This window comes from Aptenodytes patagonicus, chromosome W (genome assembly GCF_965638725.1).
Source record: "Aptenodytes patagonicus chromosome W, bAptPat1.pri.cur, whole genome shotgun sequence".
Classification (NCBI taxonomy): Eukaryota; Metazoa; Chordata; class Aves; order Sphenisciformes; family Spheniscidae; genus Aptenodytes; species Aptenodytes patagonicus.
In genome coordinates, this window is record NC_134981.1 from 10,654,875 (window position 1) to 10,675,512 (window position 20,638).

The 20,638-nt window shown below is 43.2% G+C and overlaps 1 protein-coding gene across 2 annotated transcripts in view; it reads right to left on the reverse strand.

Moving 5' to 3' along the window:
* LOC143171995 (BDNF/NT-3 growth factors receptor-like) overlaps window positions 1-20,638 on the reverse strand; it is a 214,913-nt gene that overhangs the window by 45,814 nt on the left and 148,461 nt on the right. For both annotated transcript variants that reach the window (XM_076361201.1, XM_076361203.1), the window contains 3 exons: window positions 18,049-18,179; window positions 10,447-10,619; window positions 4,848-5,082 (listed from right to left, as the gene is read on the reverse strand). In XM_076361201.1, coding sequence (XP_076217316.1) covers window positions 4,848-5,082; window positions 10,447-10,619; window positions 18,049-18,179 — 539 coding nt within the window. The remainder of the gene's footprint in view (window positions 1-4,847; window positions 5,083-10,446; window positions 10,620-18,048; window positions 18,180-20,638) is intronic.

Sequence of the window (20,638 nt, forward strand, 5' to 3'; positions counted from 1 at the left end):
TCCCTGTTTTTCCAAGTACTGGGGTGAGCTGACCTTCCTTTTTTTTTTTTGAGCTTTTTGCTTATGATAAAGAAACACAGAAAAGTATTTTAAGACCAAATATTGAGCAAGCTCTTGCAAACTTGAATTGTAAGCCTAAAAAGGGTCTGAAATAGTATCTCTGTGTGCAAGAACAAATATTAGCAAAGTGGTTGTTCCCATGCTTCAATGTCAATACTTTAAGCCACTGAACAGTGCAGATGAGTCACATTATTTGTATGTCCGAAGGAAAGATGGGAAACCCTAACTTTTGAGGGATAGGAGTCTAAACAACAAAAACCAGACATCAACAAAGTAAGTAAAAGACCCTACTGAACCTGAAACCTATATTCCCAGCTGAAAGGTTATTTCTCTCCCACTGTTCCCTGAAGCATCTCTTAACAACTGAGCTGATTCAACGTAGAATGTCGTTAACAATCTAACAGTGAACAAGGACTGGGGATCATCCTTATCTTACAGAAGCAAACTATAAATAATCATCTTGGGCAAATCTAAAATCCTGACAGGGAGGCAGCATCTCAGAAAACTGATTCCAGTGTATTAATAAACATAACTACCAAACCATTTCTTGCAGAGCGTTTTGGAGCTATAGAAATCCTTCCAATAAATATCAGATAAAGCTGTCAAGGTTGGGGGAAAATTGCTTCCATGTATGTGATTAAGCCTGAACAGTTGAAAAGACTTATCCTGCTGCAAACAATCAGGCATGGTAGGTCAGAACCATCCCAGTGTCATTGCTGACAGTTTCATTACTTAGATCTGCCATGGACATAATTCTCCAGGCAACCATCTGATAAGTCATAATAGCCTTGACTGTTTCATGACCAGCTTCTGACTAGCCCACATATGGCCCTAGCAGGGCAGGCCAAAATCTCACAGGCTCGACTCTAACTTCTAGCTTTTATCAGTGTGAAAGATGGTGGCAAGGCAGGCTGTGGCTCTGTCCCTCTTCTTGTGCTGGCCAAAAGCCAGCTGGAGTGTGAAGGGCTGGAGAAATGGTCCTTCTTGGTTTTCTCACTGTGCAGAACAAGCAACAGCCCAAATTTAAATTTCATATCTATGCATCATGCTGCAAGCTACTCCATCAACTTGGATGAAGCCGTGCTACTTTACACTTTCATTCATCCCTTCGGACACTTGTCTACCTCTTTCTCCCTTCATCCACACTTTTTTCTTTTACTGACACTTTTCTCCACTTTCCTTTCCTGCCTTATTCCCTCTCTCACGTCCATTATTGTACCCTCTTCACTATTCACGCTGTCCCTTCCTTTCTCTCTCTCTTCTCCCTGGTTCCTACCTAGCCTCCCTCAGCCTCTGGATAAGAGAAGTGACAAAGAGAAAGGGAGATGTGGGAAAAGGAATGAATGTTGATGATGGGGAGTCAGAGAAAGGAAACATGAGAAATGGAGTGTATCACTTGAATGAGGGGCTTTGAGAAGCACTCAAGCATCCCTCCCCATCCCATCTCCCAGAATTTCCTCTGGTGAACCCCTGGTTTCTCCAAGTCACAGGTCAGGCAGGACAAAATCTTGGCCTTGTTCTAAACTCCTGCTTCATTAGGTGGAAGCTTTGCTCAAGTGGTCATGTGCCAGAATCAAGGACTAAACCCAGAAGTACATGAACAGGTGAGATGACGCTAGAGTCAGTACAGTACCACATGCTTGTGCCAGGTTTCAATTGTCCCCAGGAAGCCCTTAGGATTAGCTAGCTTCCATCCTTCTTTTTTTCATTTACTTTTTCTGCAGCAGGGAGTTGTTATTTTTTTCTGTCAAGGCCTTTGCAAGCATTTACTATTAAGCATGAACATTCATTCTTAAGTATAATGATGAACATGGTAAATAAATTCAGTCTTATTGAAATACAGAACACAGACATGCCCGCAGGCCAAAAAGTATTGCTTGTACAAAATCAAGAAACCCTGGCCTTTGGTGCTCACTGATGTCCTCTCAAACACAAATATAGCCAGAGATTGCTACTCTGTATATTTATCCAAGTTATGAAATGAAGTCATGCTTGTTTTACATTGAAGAAATAGCTTGAAGTGCTGAATTTCCAAAATAACAAAACCTAAGAATCTGGTTTGTATGTTTACTAAATACTAGGTGTGCTTTTTTATAGAAGGGACAAAGAACAAAGGAAACTGCTACCTCTTAGCTATTAAATGAAACAACACTCAACAATAACTCATGTGTAGATTCCTCTGCCCTGTCCAGCCTCATTCAGATGTAAAGGTATATTAGGTGTATGTGGCAAGGTTTTGGTAGTGGGTGGGGAGGGCTGCAGGCATGGCCTCTTTGGGGCTGCCCCGTGCCATACACAGCCAGTTCTAGACAGCTCTGCAACAGACCCACCCCAGGCCAAAGCTGAGCCAATCAGCAAAGCTGGTAGTGCCTCTCTGATAGCATACTTAAGAAAGGGTAAAAAAAACCCCCACTGCACAGCAGCTGTGAGAGGAAGGAGTGAGAAAAATGTGAGAGAAACAACACTGCAGACACCAAGGTCAGTGAAGGAGGGGGAAGAGGTGCTCCAGGCGCCGGAGCAGATATTTCCCTGCAGCCCATGGAGACAACCACACCAGAGCAGATATCCACACTGCAGCCCATGGAGGGCCCCATGCCAGAACAAGTTTATCCTGAAGGACTGCAGCCTGTGGGAAGGACCCATGCTGGAGCAGGGGAAAAGTGTGAGAAGGAAGGAGTGGCAGAGAGGAACTGGTATGTACTGATCACAACCGCCCATTCCCCATCGCCCCCTGCACTGCTCAGGGTTGATGGGGGGGGAGGTAGAGGAGTTGGAAATGAAGGAGTGAAGTTAAGCCTTTGTCCTGGTTTTGGCAGGGATAGAGTTAATTTCCTTCCTAGTAGCTGGTACAGTGCTGTGTTTTGGATTTAGGGTGAGAACAAGGTTGATAACACACCAATGTTTTAGTTGTTGCTAGGTAGTGTTTACAATAGTCAAGGACTTTTCGGCTTCCCATGCTCTACCGACTGAGAAGGCTGCAGGTGCATGGGGGGCTGGGAGGGGGGCACAGCCAGGACAGCTGACCCAAACTGGCCAAAGGGATATTCCATACCATATGACGTCATGCTCAGTATATAAAGCTGGGGGGAAGAAGAAGGAAGGGGGGGACATTCGGAGTGATGGCGTTTGTCTTCCCAAGTAACCGTTATGCATGATGGAGCCCTGCTTTCCTGGAGATGGCTGAACACCTGCCTGCCGATGGGAAGGAGTGAATGAATTCCTTGTTTTGCTTTGCTTGCATGTGCAGCTTTTGCTTTACCTATTAAACTGTCTTTATCTCAACCCATGAGTTTTCTCACTTTTACCCTTCCGATTCTCTCCCCCATCCCACTGTGGGGGAGTTAGTGAGCGGCTGTGTGGTGCTTAGTTGCCAGCTGAGGTTAAATCACAACAGCCTTGGAAAAAAGGGAGTGGGGGGAAGGTGTTTCAGTTTTTGTCTTTGTTTCTCACCATCCTACTCTATTCTTAATTGGCAATAAATAAAATTAATTTTCCCCAAGTTGAGTCTGTTTTCCCCATGTTGGTAATTGGTAAGGGATCTCCCTGTCTTTATTTTGAGCCGTGAGCTTTTTCATCTTATTTTCTCCCTCATCTTGTTGAGAAAGGGGAGTGAGAGAGCGGCTGGGTGGGTATCTGGTGGCCAGCCAAGGTCAACCCACCACAAAAGGCGATCTCTTTTCAGGCATTGCAGAAACACTGGTGCCAAGGGGACACTGTTTTTTTATAGACACAGCAGCCCAATTAAGGTGGCTAAGGAATAGGCCTTCGTTTTATCTATAAGGAGTTCACTGGTAACAAGTGATGTGGGAGGCAGGTACAGAGAATGTGTTTAAAGATTTTGAGTAGCTTATGTTACAGGATACAGCTCTAGCATTTATAAACTAACAGCTTGGCCATGGATTGCCTCCCCCATGCTACAAAAACCTGATAGCTGCCACTCTTACTCCAGTTCCACCCATGAAGTTACACACATGGTATTGAACAGCAAATGCTGTAAGCTGCATGACTTGCCACATAGTACAAAGCCAACATTAACAACAATAATCAGTGTACACAGTCTTGTCTATCCTAGAGATCCTAGAAGCCCTTTGCAAACTTCACAGATCATTTTATGACAACCAAGCTCAGGGAAAATGGCCAGGGCCAGAATATGAACAAGCGCCATGGGCTATCCTTACCCACCACTGAGTTACAGCCCTCACCAGAGTGACACAAACCAAATGTTCAGCCATAAACAGTAAGACTAAAGAACTGGCTTAAAGCAAGAAATGCTTGCTGTCAGCAAGTAAAATAACTGTTCCGTCCAGTGCTGCTGACCATTATATCTATTTAAGTAAACTGAAACATTATACAATAACCAAAAGTTACAATTTCCATTTGTCTTAGAAATGTATAAGAACATATTTTAATATCTTCTGAGAGTTGGGCCAAATTTGATTACCCTCTCTTCCTTTTTATCTGCTGCTTCTTCACTACAGCCAAGCAAACATGCCAAATTCCTGCCCAGAGTAAAAGACTTGTATGATTTATTATTAGAAAATAAAGCCAACATATATAAACAACAGGACATGCCAATCTTATTCTGATTAACTCTCTCCAAATTTACCAAAACTAATACCAAAACTGAGTAATTACCATGGATATTCACTCAGAACCAGCTTCTCCATATGCCAGCCCCTAAATCATCTCACAGAGACTGTCCAGTGTAAAAGTAGAATCAGTCACATGAATGCAGTAAGATGACTGAACAAGACCTCAGTTATTACTGATTATAGCAGTTCACTTACCCTATAGTAGTCTGTGCTGTACACATCTCTAGACATCCCAAAATCCCCAATCTTCACCAGCAGGTTCTCACCAACCAGGCAATTCCGGGTAGCAAGATCCCGATGCACGAAGTGCTGTGATGCCAAGTAAACCATACCAGCTGCAATCTGCTGGGCAATGTGAAGCATCTGGGATTGAGTCAGCTCAGCAGGACGGTTGCCTTCTGCCATCAGTACTGCATCTGGTCCACGTGCCCTGCACCAAAATACAAGCCAATGAAGTAATAGGCCACATGTAAGCTAGAGAAGTGAAGAAGCGGGCCCTAAACCACAAAATTGTCTTACTCAAATATAATGACAAAAAGGGCTATAAATTCATTGGTGAAATAGGGGAGAATTTGCCTCTTGAATTTTTTTCCTTTACTGTTTTCTTTCATGGTGAGAAAGACAGGTGATTTAAAGAGTGTTACACGATGTAACATATTGCTTAGGGAAATAAGGCAGATGGTTTATAACAATATATCTCAGTCCTAAACCACCACCTTTCTCCTGTTCTGTTCCAGTATCTAACTTCCTAGCTAATTTCCTTCTCAGGTGTCATCTGAGAAACAAGTGCAGCAATTTTAGATTTATACTTCTAATTTCCCATCCATACGCACAGCACGACACTGTTTTTGCTGATTTCACCGCTGAGGGTGAGTTCTGCCCAACACAGGAATACTCAACAATGGGAAGAGGACACAAATCACAGTCTAGTTGGAATAACTAAACAACTTCAGAAATAGGAGTTTTTCAAGATCTAGCAATCCCTTAAAAGATATACTCATCAACTGACTCATGAGAAACTCCTATACACTCCAGGGCAAAGAAAGCCCTTCTGCATTTGGAAAGCCCAACAAAGCACTGTAACATGTGTTCTTCACCTATCTTAACAGTGTCACATCAGTGACATTGATGTGTCACAACAGTGTCACATACATATCCCGGCACCTTGAGCATACAGGTATCAGCATCAGGGTACTGAGGGAGCTGGCGGAAGTGCTCACCAAGCCACTTTCAATCATTTATCAGCAGTCCTGGCTCACCAGGGAGGGCCCAGTTGACTGGAGATTAGAAAATGTGACGCCCATTTACAAGAAGGGCTGGAAGGAGGATCCGGGGAACTACAGGATCTACAGTCTGACCTCGGTGCCGGGGAAGGTTATGGAGCAGATCATCTTGCGTGCCATTACACGGTACGTACAGGACAACCAGGTGATCAGGCCCAGTCAGCATGGGTTTATGAAAGGCAGGTCCTGCTTGACTAACCTGATCTCCTTCTATGACAAGGTGACCTGCTTAGTGGACGAGGGAAAGGCTGTGGATGTCGTTTACCGAGACTTTAGTAAAGCCTTTGACACCGTTTCCCACAGCATTCTCCTGGAGAAACTGGCTGCTCATGGCTTGGATGGGTGTAGTCTTTGCTGGGTAAAAAAACTGTCTGGATGGCCAGGCCCAGAGAGTTGTGGTGAATGGAGTTACATCCAGTTGGCGGCCGGTCACGAGCGGTGTTCCCCAGGGCTCAGTTTTGGGGCCGGTCTTGTTCAATATCTTTATCAATGATCTGGACGAGGGGATCGAGTGCACCCTCAGGAAGTTTGCAGACGACACCAAGTTGGGCGGGAGTGTTGATCTGCTCGAGGGTAGGAAGGGTCTGCAGAGGGACCTGGACAGGCTGGATCAATGGGCCGAGGCCAACTGTATGAGGTTCAACAAGGCCAAGTGCCGGGTCCTGCACTTGGGTCACAACAACACCATGCAACTCTATAGGCTTGGGGAAGAGTGGCTGGAAAGCTGCCTGGCGGAAAAGGACCTGGGGGTGCTGGTTGACAGCCGGCTGAAAATGAGCCAGCAGTGTGCCCAGGTGGCCAAGGCAGCCAATAGCATCCTGGCTTGTATCAGAAATAGTGTGGCCAGCAGGACTAGGGAAGTGATTCTCCCTTTGTACGTGGCACTGGTGAGGCCACACCTCGACTACTGTGTTCAGTTTTGGGCTCCTCACTACAAGAAATATATTGAGGTGTCCAAAGAAGAGCAACGAAGCTGGTGAAGGGTCTGGAGAACAAGTCTTATGAGGAGCGGCTGAGGGAACTGGGACTGTTTAGCCTGGAGAAGAGGAGGCTGAGGGGAGGCCCTATCGCTCTCTACAACTACCTGAAAGGAGGTTGTAGCGAGGTGGGTGTCGGTCTCTTCTCCCAAGTAACTAGCGATAGGACGAGAGGAAACAGCCTCAAGTTGCGCCAGGGGAGGTTTAGATTGGATGTGAGGAAAAATTTCTTCACCAAAAGGGTTGTCAAGCATTGGACCAGGCTGCCCAGGGAAGTGGTTGAGTCACCATCCCTGGAGGTATTTAAAAGACGTGTAGACATGGCGCTTAGGGACATGGTTTAGTGGTGGACTTGGTAGTGTTAGGTTAATGGTTGGACTCGATGATCTTAAAGGTCTTTTCCAACCTAAACAATTCTATGATTCTATGCCTACATGTACCATTTTATGGCAAGCATTACTAGCCAGTACTTAGCCAATTAATGAGGTCATCTGACAGTTATTTCTCATTTGATACACCCTATAATATTCTGAATAGCCCTTTTTATCCATCCCATTCTTCTGGTTTTACAGAAGCCTGTTTTTATTCCATTCCCACAGACTAATGTTTCAGGGACCACCTCTGCCCTTCTCTCCTGAACTTTTTTGAAAAAATACCCTAGAACTGTTTTTTATTTTTTCTCAAAAGTTCTTCCTTCCTGCAAAGAGGAGTTTCAGAGTCACCTTTCTAATCAATAGAGGTGAGGTGTAGCCTTAATTTGTCCCTTGGGGAAGGGCATAGGAGTTTGGAAGAGTTGCAAAGTAATCAAAATCTGTGAGATCAAATCTGATACTACCTATTAGAAATATGATATTACAATTGCCCCAGGGGAAGAACTTCCTGAGCAAAGTGACAGATGAAGGAGGGTGTGTAGCATTGCTGGGATTGCATCTGATACTAGGCAAAGAAGTTAACTGCATTTGTTCTGCCACAGGCAGCCATACAGTTGTTGCTGGGGGGTTGGGGGAATAAAAGGGAAGTTATGAAATTCCCAACCAAGACTCAGGCAAATTCCTATCGAAAAGCATTGTACCTCTTCATTGCACTGATTTTTTTTTAATGACCTTTCTCAAGCATGAATCTCTGAGTCTGCTAAATTAGAGAGCTCTTCATCTTTCATTAGCTTTCTTGAGGAGATGGTCTGTATCTAATGAAACTTTTGGATTATTTTAATGCATCTTGCTTATCTTCTTGGTGCTGGCTGTGAATTAGAAGCTCCTCAGTACCTGCAGTAGCCAGTAACATTGACAGAGATTCCTTTGGATCCACATTGGTCTCTGCTAGCCAGAACAAGCACAGAGCAGGCGTGACTTTGAGGCTGTAGTCCTAGATCTGAAACAGCCCTTGGCTGCACACAGGCAGCAAGCACCCTTGGGTTAAATTTCAGATTCATTTTTCCCTGACAGTCTTTGGTGGCGCTGCAGGGTAAGAAATACAGGTTTTTACAGCCTGTTTGCAACTAACCTCTGATCTGCAGCACAAGCTGCGGCAAATGTGAGAAGAATAACAAATTGGAGCTTAGGTTAAACAGTTTGTCCCAGTATAATCATTTTACATTCTAGGGACAAGGGCTGATTAATAATTTAGAAAAAGAAGAACTAACGTAGGAAATATACTGTCTGCTAAACTGAAGCTCTCTTCTGATCCACAGCAGAGGTCCAAGGAGGTAAATGCAAATGCCCCAATAATGCCCTGACAATATACTTAAATCCTCTGCCAGAGAGATAGTCATCCTAGGAAAAGTAGTGTTTGCTCTGCATCCTCAGTTCAGCCCCTGGTCTCCCTGTCAACCCTGCCAGCTCTGCCAATAAGGGAGGATGCTAGCTGATGCCTTTTGCTTTTATGATGTGGCTATTTGTTCACTGGAGATTAGAAGGACAGCAAACTCATTTCACAAGGCTATCAAAAATGGCGACACTACCAGTCACTAGCAATTTCAGTCACATACAAAATCCAAACCCATTTAAAGGGACATTAGTTTGATTGCTTTACAGCTTTGTCAGTAGCATGCATTACACAGATATCTTTCCAAAATGGTGGTGTCCCCTAGTTATCCTTAGGCAGAAGAGATCTCAGGACATTGAAATGCCTTTGATACCCTGTCATGGTTTAACCCCAGCCAGCAACTAAGCACCACACAGCCACTTGCTCACTCCCCCCCAGCGGGATGCGGGGAGAGAATCGGAAGGGTAAAAGTGAGAAAACTCACGGGTTGAGATAAAAACAGTTTAATAATTGAAATTAAACAAAACATAACAATAACAATAACAATAATAAATTGTAATGAAAAGGAAAATAACAAAGAGAGAGAAATAAAACTCAAGAAAGACAAGTGATGCAAATGAAAACAATTGCTCACCACCAACCGACTGATATGCAGCCAGTCCTCGAGCAGCGCCCCCCCTGCCAACCTCCCCGCTAGTTTTATTGCTGAGCCTGATGTCATATGGTATGGAATATCCCTTTGGTCAGTTGGGGTCAGCTGTCCCGGCTGTGTCCCCTCCCAACTTCTTGTGCACCCCCAGCCTACTCGCTGGTGGGGTGGGGTGGGGTGAGGAGCAGAAAAGGCCTTGACTCTGTGTAAGCACTGCTCAGCAATAACTAAAACATCCCTGTGTTATCAACACTGTTTTCAGCACAAATCCAAAACATAGCCTCATACTAGCTATTATGAAGAAAATTAACTCTATCCCAGCCAAAACCAGCACACACCCTTTCATGGAAACAACATAGGAGACCTTGAATGAACAGTCCCTTATGCAAATGTTTTTTATGTAGGTGCTATCATTGTCTCTTAACTGTTTATTTTTATGTCAACAAGTGCAGGCTAGAAGAAATTGTACATGCACAAGGCCACTGGACATAACTTACTGGTTCATGAGTTATCTATTCTTGTGAACCTTAGGTATCACCTATTTATTTATGACTGCTTCACTACCAAATTTCAATTTCAGATGCACGTTCCTGAATAGCTTTAAAAAAAAAGCCCTAAACTAGCCCCCAAGATGTAGTAATTTCCATTGCACTGAAGTTTCCAAGGCTCAAAGTTTTCTTGCTGCAGATTAATGGTACCCTTTCAAAACACTGAGAGGAGGGAAGTAGATTCTCAAAAGCTTTTAGACACCTACAGATAGAGATAGGTGCTGAGTGGGATCTTCCCAAGTACTACCAGAAAAGAGGCAAGGAAACAATTACTACTGCAAGTTTTATAAACATTTCAGAATATGCTGAAATATACTGAAAACACTATTCCTTTGGTTCCCATTCTTTTGGTGGAAAGTGTAAGGATTAACTTAATAGTACTTCCAAATAGGTAAAGAAACAATAAGCCCCACATCACAGTACACAAGATGAATCAGCAGTGTTGCACAGATTTTCACTCCTAGGTGTCCGCATTTTTCAGTGAGAGCAGTTAATTTGACATTAAGTACCAGCAATGCCTACCTTCTCTGCCCACTTCTGACTTTCCAGCACAACACATGTTGGTGGATTTACCTGAGGAATTTGTTAAGATCTCCGTTCTTCATATACTCAAAGACCATGATGAGTGGATCACCCTCGACACAGACGCCATAGAACTTGACAATGTGCTCATGTTGCAGGTTAGTCAGCAGCTCTGCCTCATGGTGGAAGTCCTTGCGGGCATTGTCACTGGCATCCTTCAGTGTCTGGTGGAGGAAAGGAATATGTAAGGAAGGGGAGATGTTCGCAGAAGGCAGCAAATATGTGGGAAGGCACTGTAAGGGTAAGATAAGGACACTGCTGTGTAAAGGATGTACTGTAGTAACTGTTTTAGCAATGTAGATGCGATGCAATTGCAATTAAATAATGGTGGTACAATTTTCATTCCCCTGCCACACATCATACCATACAACGATTTTTATTGTAAGAGGATGCAGGAATACTCATGATCTTACTGTGCCAAGTGTTTTCCAAAAACAGAACAAAGAAATTAATCTTATCTGAAAAACATACTAGTACACAGCTGATCTATGGCCTTTAGCATTTAACTCAAGCAAAACTCTGGTATCCTATTGGTATTTACCTTTGTTGTAAGTTCCTTAAAGTAAAGCTTTGTTTGCTTAAAATGCTTAGCAGGAATGTAGATGCATTTGTTATTTATTAATGTTGTTGCTGATGTTGGCCCCTACAGTGTGCTATACATTAGGTAGATTTATAGAAGGCTACATCCCTGGACCGGATGAGAACTTACAACCTGAGACCTCAGCCAGAAACTCCTTTGGAATTCAGTAAATCTACTCATATGTCTAAGATTAAGCATATGCATAAGTAACTGGAGGATCAATCTTAAATTGATGGACAGAGAGGAAGTAGATGCAGAACAGAATTTTGGGGGTTAATTTTATTTTTTTCCTATTTATACAGCTTTAAAATCTTGCATATTTTCATTTTACAGGAAATAACACTGGATCAAATGGGAGGCTTAAATGTTATATAATGAAATAATGCTAATTTAACTCCCACACACAGGCAGTTTTAGATGTCTCTTCAAGAACTATGCTTCATGAGCAAGGAAATACTTTCATGCACCAAAAAACCCCAATTCTGACACCAGTTAAGTAAGGAATAATCATAAATAGCAATAAACCACTGCTATGCTCTACCTTCAAAAGGTACAGTGGTTGCACTATATTAATTCAAATAATATTTTTAAAATAGTAAGAGAATGGTAACAGGTTACCAGTGCTCACAAATTGTTATTCACAGAAAGTGAAGGCTGGGCTCTCTATCTCTGTACTTTAACTACAATTAGACTCAATGCGAAGGAAGATGAGACAAAAAAGTAGTTGCTTTGCCTTAACTAAAGATGTTTTTTCCTGGTCATCTAGTCATGTTATTTTCTATCCCCAATTCATATAGAAAGCACAGGACCAACCACACTCATGAGAACAGACACAGAACAAGTTGATACAATGCAATGGTTCTACCAACAAACCCAGTTCTTAGCTGTAACAAAGTCATGGTTTTTCTTCAACAGACACAATCCTATCCACTTTTCTAGTATTATATGTATGCATGTGTGAATGAGGAGCTAAAAGGCAACTGTCAGAGAAAACACTTGCTTTACTTATGAAAATGCAACATAAGTCTCCAAAAAAGAAGTTACCATAGTAAGGTCCAGATGGTGGGACAAGGAGCAGGGCAGACTGAACAGCCACCTACCAAGTTGAGGGGTTTTTCCCTGTGGATTTCAGGCTCTATAGATCCCAGAGGCAATAAAAATCTGTCATGCCACAAACACCCCTTCTCCGAGGGACCCTCCTGTGTTTTCTGCCCCAGAGCTCCTCTTCCACAAGTTTTACCAATAATGATGCGATAAGGATTTTGGTTGCTTCACAAACTAAGATACAGCACACAGAGCTATATCCTCTAAGGTGGATATCATATCATCTCCCCACCTATGGTCCCTACACAGTCATATCTGAACCAGGTGAGAACTGAATTGGAACATGTCTTCCAACCTTTCCAAACTCTGGGATGATGCTTTAACATGATACGGGCACCGACCCACAGTCCAATCTACATTATATAATGGAATCACCATTGAGAATTCTGTTGCCACTTGAGTTTCCTCTGCTGGTTTCATGTATAAAGCAATTGGACTGTAATTCTTCTCAGTAACAGAACTAGAAAAACAATTCATATAAAAAACATTTTTAAATAATAGCAACCTGGAGGAAAAAAAATTGTCAGGAAGAAGCATAGGCTCATACTCTTTTCAATGTACTCTTTCCCTGGAAAGACAGTAAAAATGCTGAAAACTTTGTCCTGTGAGGCTGGCATATTGTATATTTCAGAAAGCGCTTTTTATCTCACAGAAACAGCAAAATTATCATATGACAGAGCAGTTGCCATGGCAATTACACATTTTCTGTCAAACAGCAAAATGCAGAAAGGTCTAAACCCAGGTAAAACCCAGACAGGATTTCTGCTACCAAGGGTTGACTGAAATTTCTGTTACCCAACATTGCCAAGTCCCTTTTCATTATTTCATGCAGCACACAGAATAGACAGAATGCATGAGAGAGAGCTTACATAGTCAGGCAAGGAGGAAAGTGAAAAGAACAAAAATTAATAAGCACACAGAATTTACATAGAAATGACAGAGTAATGCATTTAGCATGTTCTCAGTACAAGGAAAAAATAAAACCAAATAAAACTGTAAGAGCACAAGAGATATAAAAACATATGAATTATTATTATTATTATTATTAACAAGTAAACCAAAGCTTTAGCATGCAAAGCACTCTCACCAGTCCATGGGAGTTTTGCCCGAGTAGGAACCGAGACAACTCCGTGTACATACGACCCTACTCGGCCAGCAGCTAAGGAGGAGAGACACGCTTCCTTGGGCAACAGAGGGACTCCCTGACTGTTACAGGAGCTCCACAATTCAGCCTTTTCACACGTAATAGATAGACCACCACCCCACACTTATTCTCCTCTATGGGGTCTTTGTCCAGGTATCCACTTAGAAACTGGTCTCTGCAGATCTGTGCTACATAGGAAGTGCAAACCTGTAGCTCCTCAATCCACCCCTACAACATTGAGCTGCATCTACAAGTAAGTCAGAGCAAGAACAGGGGAATCTGGCTCTCACCAGCATCGGTATGACTCAGTAATGAAATTCTCAGGATACCTTTCCTTTACACTCTTTCAGACTTTCACTGTGAAATCCTTACTACTGCTCCCCATCACCATACAATAGCTGAGCTCAAGAAATGAGGGGTGGTTTTGACCCTTATCTGAACTAAGAAGTTCTGAAGAATTGGAAACCTTTAGTTTTCCTCCACAGGTGCTGTGGAAATGTTCTTCATCTTGTACAGGCAGCACTCTACTAGAGTTTTTTCTGGAACTCTTAGCTCCTATATAATTTGCTACAGCAATGTCAATATTTCAGATATTTGATGCATTTTGAGTCAGATGAAGTAGCTCCTGTGAGGTTCAGTGCCAGAGTTTTTAGCATGCTTGTACAAGGCTGCCGCAGTTGCCCAGCAACCAGCAGGCAAAAATCGACAGGCACCCTGGTGAATGAAAAGAAATTCTGATGAATCTCTGATGAATCTCACATAGGTGACACAATACTTCCCCCAGGCCAGCTCACTCAGCTTCTTGCTGCCTAAATCCTCCTATTACTCACCAGTTATAGATTTCCATTGGCCATTGCACAGGGACGTTTTTATTTTGGTTTCACTCAGGAGGCTGAAGCTCTCTAAAGCATTTGCTGTTCATGGAGACAACCTACCATCAGCTGCTGGCATTCAGGACTGCTCCTCTAGGATGAAAAATCTTCATATTTTCACTGGGCCAAACCCTGTGCCCAACAGGGGGATCTGGACAGAGTCATCTGTCTTGTTCTTTGCATGCTTGTGAGGTCCCATCCCTGATCAGTGAGAGTACTGCCCTCAATTTTAACTGGAGCATAACTATGAGCTATGCTTTGTACCATGATAAAAGAGAATGGCCAGGAAGTGCCAGGCGATTAACCACTTGGCTATACAGGGATCAATCCAATGGTCTAGTTAGCTAAAAACTCACTCTTTGACAGGGACCAGAATCGGATCTTCAAGAGTTGGTGCAAGAAACTGAAAATGGGCAGTGTAAGGGTATGTGAAAGGAGTGTGTCTGCTCCTTTAAGGGTATTTGGTCAAGGACCTTTTTTCAGTGCAGCAAGGGAAAATAAGAAAAGGAGGAAGCCATAAACAAGAACATACAGGGACACAAACCTGACTGACACATGATAAGGGAGACGGTGATGAGAACCAAACTTGGTCAGTCACACTAATTGATGAGGGCATGAGAGTGTGAGAATGTTTATTCCAGCAGGTCATCTGATCAGGGATATTGTTAATTGGGAAACCAAGGGAAAAGTGGGAAGCCAGAAATCAAAATATACCAAGACTCAGACCTGACAAAGCAAACATGGAGACAATGACAAGAAACAAATCTCACCAGTCGCACTGATGGGCTACCAAGAAACCACAGGCGCCACTAAAAGTAAAATCAACCTGGATTTTGCAACTGATAAGACTGTAAAATGGGAGGGGGGGGCATGGGCCTGGACTGGGAGGGGTTCGGAAATCGATAGAGCTATACAAACCCATGGGAGACATGCAGGGGAAGGGGGGGAGCAGGAAGGAACAAAGAAAGGGGTAGACATAAAAGGGTATAAAAGGGGCCAGTCACATGAAAAATGGGGGCAGTCAGTACGCTTGTCTGGCTGAGCCCTGTGCCTGATCACCGCAGTCTGTCCTATCATTTTATATTTTCTTATTAAATCTTTTCTTAACTATTTCTCTGCATAATCTCACTCTCTAGCCCATGTGTATGTGTGCTTGCAAGGACTAAGTGCCAGCTTCTGGTGAGCCTTGTATGTGCGTGAGTGGAATTTGGTGCTAGCTACTGGAGTCAGACTTGGGGTGTAGGTACCCCTGGCCTGTGGTGTCAGCTACTGGAGCAAGTGGGGGTCTCTTGCCTCCAGCCACTGGGGCAGGAATGGTGTGTATTCCTAAAACCAGCTACTGGGGGGGACTGGCATGAGTGAGGTGGGTAAGGGGCTCCGCACTGGTGGCTGGAGCAGGACTGTGGGTGCAGGCTGCTGGGGAGGGCCGAGTGTCTGTATCTTCCCCAAACCAGCAAGTAGGGGGGGCCTCAGGTCCAGGTCGGGGTATCAGGCAGGCGGGGTTTCTGTGCTGGTAAGCCCAGGGGGACTTGCAAATGTAGAGTGCATGAGGGACGAGTATGTGAGTGCATGCATGTTTGCTAGTGAGCATCAAGATGGACTAGCCGGTGAGTAGGGAACCAGTGAAGCGAGCAAGGGGGCCCAGGATCCAGGCAGGGGTGCTGGGCAGACAAAGGGGCTGTGCCAGTACTTGAGGAATCTGTGAATGTGTGTGTGCTTGTTTATGTAGAGAGTGTTGTGTGTATACTTTCACTAGTGAACTTCTATCTACCAGCCGAAGAGGAGGAGACGACCTGACTGTCTATGTTTATGTTTTATGTGAGTCCTGTATGTAGGTGCTGTTGAAGGCAGCGCCTTGTCTGTGGCAATCTGTGTGACTGGCTGTGTCAGTGTCCTGTGTGTCTGTGTGTCTGTCTGTCTCTGTGTGTGTGTCTCTGGGATACCTGCGCAGCTTCGTTACTGGTTGAATCTGCAACTGGGAAAGCGGCAGTTGTGTCCCTCAGCCTGGGCAGAGACCCCGAGTCCCTGGGCACTGGGCTGGGCTCCAGGGGCCAGGCAGGAGATGTCCTGGGCCAGAGTGGCTGGAGAAGGCAGACGCTTCTTACATCAGCTAACAGGCATAACTTGTCCACAAGCATAATTCTTCCTACTTGTCCTTCCATAGCTACATGCAAGTTGCTTATTGAGGACACTGTAAAGAATGTATTTGGGAAAAAAAAAATACTGTTCCAGAAAAATGATAGATTTGTCATCTAAACCCATGGAGTCATCTCTCCCTTTAAATGCTGAATGATCTTCATTGTGAATTACAGTGAGAAAGAGCAGCAGATAGAGAGAGCAGGTACAGTATTTTACAGCAGCTGAAGTGCTAGGCTCCATTTGGTCAGGTTTTTCAAAGGGAGCAAGTGAATGGAAAGGCTTTTATTTTGCTACCAAGCAGTTCCCTGAAGTGATAGAGGAGAGAAAATTTTCACTCTAGCTTCACCAAAATACAGTAGAAAATTCCATCAGTTCTAGTTTCGTCATCTCCTCTCTCTTGCTTTCTCCTGTCTATATATACCTTCAGGGCTTCATTTTTTCTCACCAGTCAGCATGAGTGAACAACTCCAAGTATCAAAAAGCTTGTAACCTTGGCAAATCCAAAAAAACCCTGCTATTTTTGATGGAGCAAGAAAGTACTCAACAAATCCATCCTCTTTTTGTGTTCTCTCACTGCCGGATCCAAAACTCTGTTTCTTGTTTACAATTTCAAAAAGATGATCTGCTGGGATTCTTTTACTGTATGGTTTGATCCAAAATGTACACACAGTTGCCTAATCGTGAATGGACAGATAGTATTATTTTCTGATCTCTAAGCACAGCCCAGATTCTAAAATGTATATTCTCACTGCCTTAAATGAGATACTTTAAATGTTGAACACCTTGTTCAGCTTTCAGCAGAACACAGATAGAGACAGAAGACTGTTGGCAGGGAGAATTGGCAAACTCTTAGTAGAGTATGGTTTCACTGATATTGTTTTCTAGTGTGCATGCATAGCTGAGGATGACAATTGACTGCAGTGGTTCTATTTTGAGGAACAAAAAGGCTTGGCATGGTGAAGCAAGTCTTGTGTGCAAGCTCCGAGATCATGATGGAAATCTTACTTCTTGGTAGATTCCCAATGTGCCATGTAGTCTGTGCCCTTCCAGGGTTCCAAAGAAATCTTTTTTTTCTCCCTCAGAAACATGAGAATTATTCTGAATACTGGCAAGTCCAAGGTTATGGTTGTTTTCACATAGTTTCCTTTTCCTTTGGACTGTATTTTGGGAGGGTTGAATGGAGAATAATCAAGAATCACTCCTCAGGGTCTGAAATATCATGACTTCCGGATTTCCATACAGCCAGTGTTTAACAGCCCATGACAATATTATCTACAAGTTTTATTATAACATTCCTGGCAGCCATATTAATGACAATTACCCACACACAATTTCAAAGGCTGACTAAAAGTATTGCACAGTTCATGGAAAAATAGGCCTTCTTTGACTAGCAGTTATACACATGGCCTATTCACTTATCTGGTTATAGATTATTTTTTTAGACACACAAATGTCACGTATTTTTAATGACTTAAATGTTATTTTTCACTAATCATATCTTAGATCATAAGAGATTTTGCCCCTTTGTGACATTCTCAGTTTCTTCCTTTTCCTTACGAAATTCAGCTCTCATTTTATAATCCACAGCAAGATCAAATTTCATGTTCTCTTAATGCTCCATTAGCCTTGTGAACCCCTCCACATATATTAGAGGAGTTTCATGGGACTATGGAATAGGCAAACATGATCATTTACAAATGAAATAGCATTAGCTGCAACCATGAATTAATAATGGAAATCCTAGACTCTTTTACCTTCACTGCCACCAAGATCTTGTCCTGCTCAGGACAGAGGTTATAGCATTCAGCCAGAAAGACTTTCCCAAAGGCTCCTTCTCCAAGTTCTCTTTTAAGAACAATATTGTGGCGCTTGATGTGCTGAACAACTGTGAACAGAACACAAAATGGAGGTCAAAAGTGAACTGCAAGGCCACAACAGGAAAGGGTCTATGCTTATGGCCACATGGAGGCAGGTTTGCCTATACAGTGCAGTGCATATCATGAAAAGAATCAGTGTGCCTATATGTCAATTCATTAGCACCTTGTCCAAAAAGAATGTGTTAATATATTTATATTTGGAACATAGTGCATTTGCTGGATAAGAAGATGACGTAGAATTAAGAGTCATCTGGGGAAAAGCTATTTATCATTGCACTTGGATGAGTGCTGTAGAGCATACATAACAGTGAATGCTGCTGAGTAAACAATCCAGAGTTTGGGATATATTCAGATGTGGACCAACCTCAGGCTCCATGCTTGACCACATGCATGTTCCAAACTGAGTGTTCATTTACTTAGAAACTACCTACTACTCTCCATTACTAAAGAATGTAAAAAGGAGTGCTGCTATTAACAGCAGTGGAGAGAAATGACACAGCCTGTCCCCCTTGCTATCACCAACTTTGGGGAAAGGGACCACAGTCTATGAAAGGAAAATACATATGTTCCAAATCATAAGTCTATGAAGATGCAACCTCAGAACACTGCATATATACTTAATAATAACGTGTACATGTGTGAGGTGAGCCTGGTGCTGGAATAAACTAGAAGAGAGACCCGGGATGCCCTGAGCCACCTCCAACATAAGCCTACCAGGAAGGCAGCACGCCTGAGAAGCGCACCTCCACAAGACTCAGCTGCCACTCAACCAGGTGCCAGAAAACCCACTGCCAGCATGAAAACAGGCTCACTGCACACGCTCTGATCCCATGAAAGGATGCTGTGGGGCCCTGAGTTCCCAGCTAGCCACTCCCAATGTGCCACCACTCACCTGCAGGGCTCGGTAGTGCCAGAGGTGCAATGCCCAGCTGCCCTCTCACGGGCCAGCATTGCCACTCTGTCTCTTATTTCCAGGGTGATGACTAAATGTGCTGTTTTCAAAGAGTGGGGAGAGACTATTAAATACTTCAGCGCTGATATTTTCAAACCATAACAAAAGATAAGCTATGAACAAGGCCTTTGCTGTAGGGTTCTTCCAAATGAGGTTGGGGGCATGGGTCTGTAGAGGGTACAGAGCCAATATTTATTTAGCTTTTTAGCTTCTATTTTGGCAACCTCTGGAGTGCACGGCCTACAAACAGGAGTACTCAATGTACCCTATACTTGGGTGATATGTATCTTTAAGTCCTCTGGATCCCAATATTCCCACTACTCATGCCAATACCCTTTGGCTCCAACACTCTATCAGACACAGACAGAATTGCTGTGATCATGTTCAGTTCATATAACAGCCAGCCTGTTGGACAGCAGAGTATGGAAGAGTGGCTATTTACAATGTTCCAGGCCCACAAAAACCTGTTCCTGCCATTGCTGTGATTGCAGGGTGAGGCAGTTATGAAAATGGTCCTCCTTTGTATGACAGGTCTCTCATTAAAACTGAGAAGCCATGCTTTGAAATAATAGCAAAATAGACATTAAATGAGACCACAAGTTACAAACATTTTTGATTCTTGTCAAACTCTGGTCTACTGTAAAATTAAGTTATATTATAGTAAGATACACACACACACACACACAACTTTTTGGCCAGCTGCTCAAATGCTGAGCAGCTTCCCTACAGTCAGTAGGAATATACTCTTTATTTTCATTTCCTTCTCAGCACTGGCTTTTTAAATAAAGCATAAAATACAGTTAGCACAAGAGACAGGCCTGAACCAAAACACATCTTTTCCTCACAGATGCAAATTAACTGGCTTACTTCACCTTTACTAATATTCATAACAAAACAAATATCAAGGCTGAATTACTGTCCTGGAGTGTTACCTAAATACAGGATATGTGATATACATCTCAAACATAATTTAAGCAGAAGGTCCAGATATCGTGGCTCATATCAGGCCTGAAATGTGCTGCCATTGTGCAGTATCATATAAGTTGCTCTGCTTTCTTTCAGTTTTTCTAATTGTTCATGTCTCAACTCACAGGAAATAAGTCAGTAAACAGTCCCTAATACTAACGGAGGTCTTCAATTACAGCTAAAGGTGCAGGGATTATTTTTTAAATGAAAGCTGTTCAAAACTCTTTGGTTGATTACAGTTTTACAAATGTTTCCCTATGCTTGCATTAGAAAAGTGTGGCAAGTTGACAGACTGTAATTATATTTGGTTGTTGTGAGGGAATCCTGTTATGGTCAGACCAGTCCATTTGAGTGGGAGGAGATGGAGATTGTGAACAGTTTTGAAGATTTCTTTTCTACTAGAGAGGCAGGACTCCTTTCCACCTGAGTCTTAGAGGCCCTTCCGTGCCTCCCAATGCCATCAGGAGCCAGGACAGCAGGCAGCGGTGAGGGATTAGGAGCTGGGCTCCCAGGCAGACAGCCTAGCCCAGATTTTTCACCTTATGGACA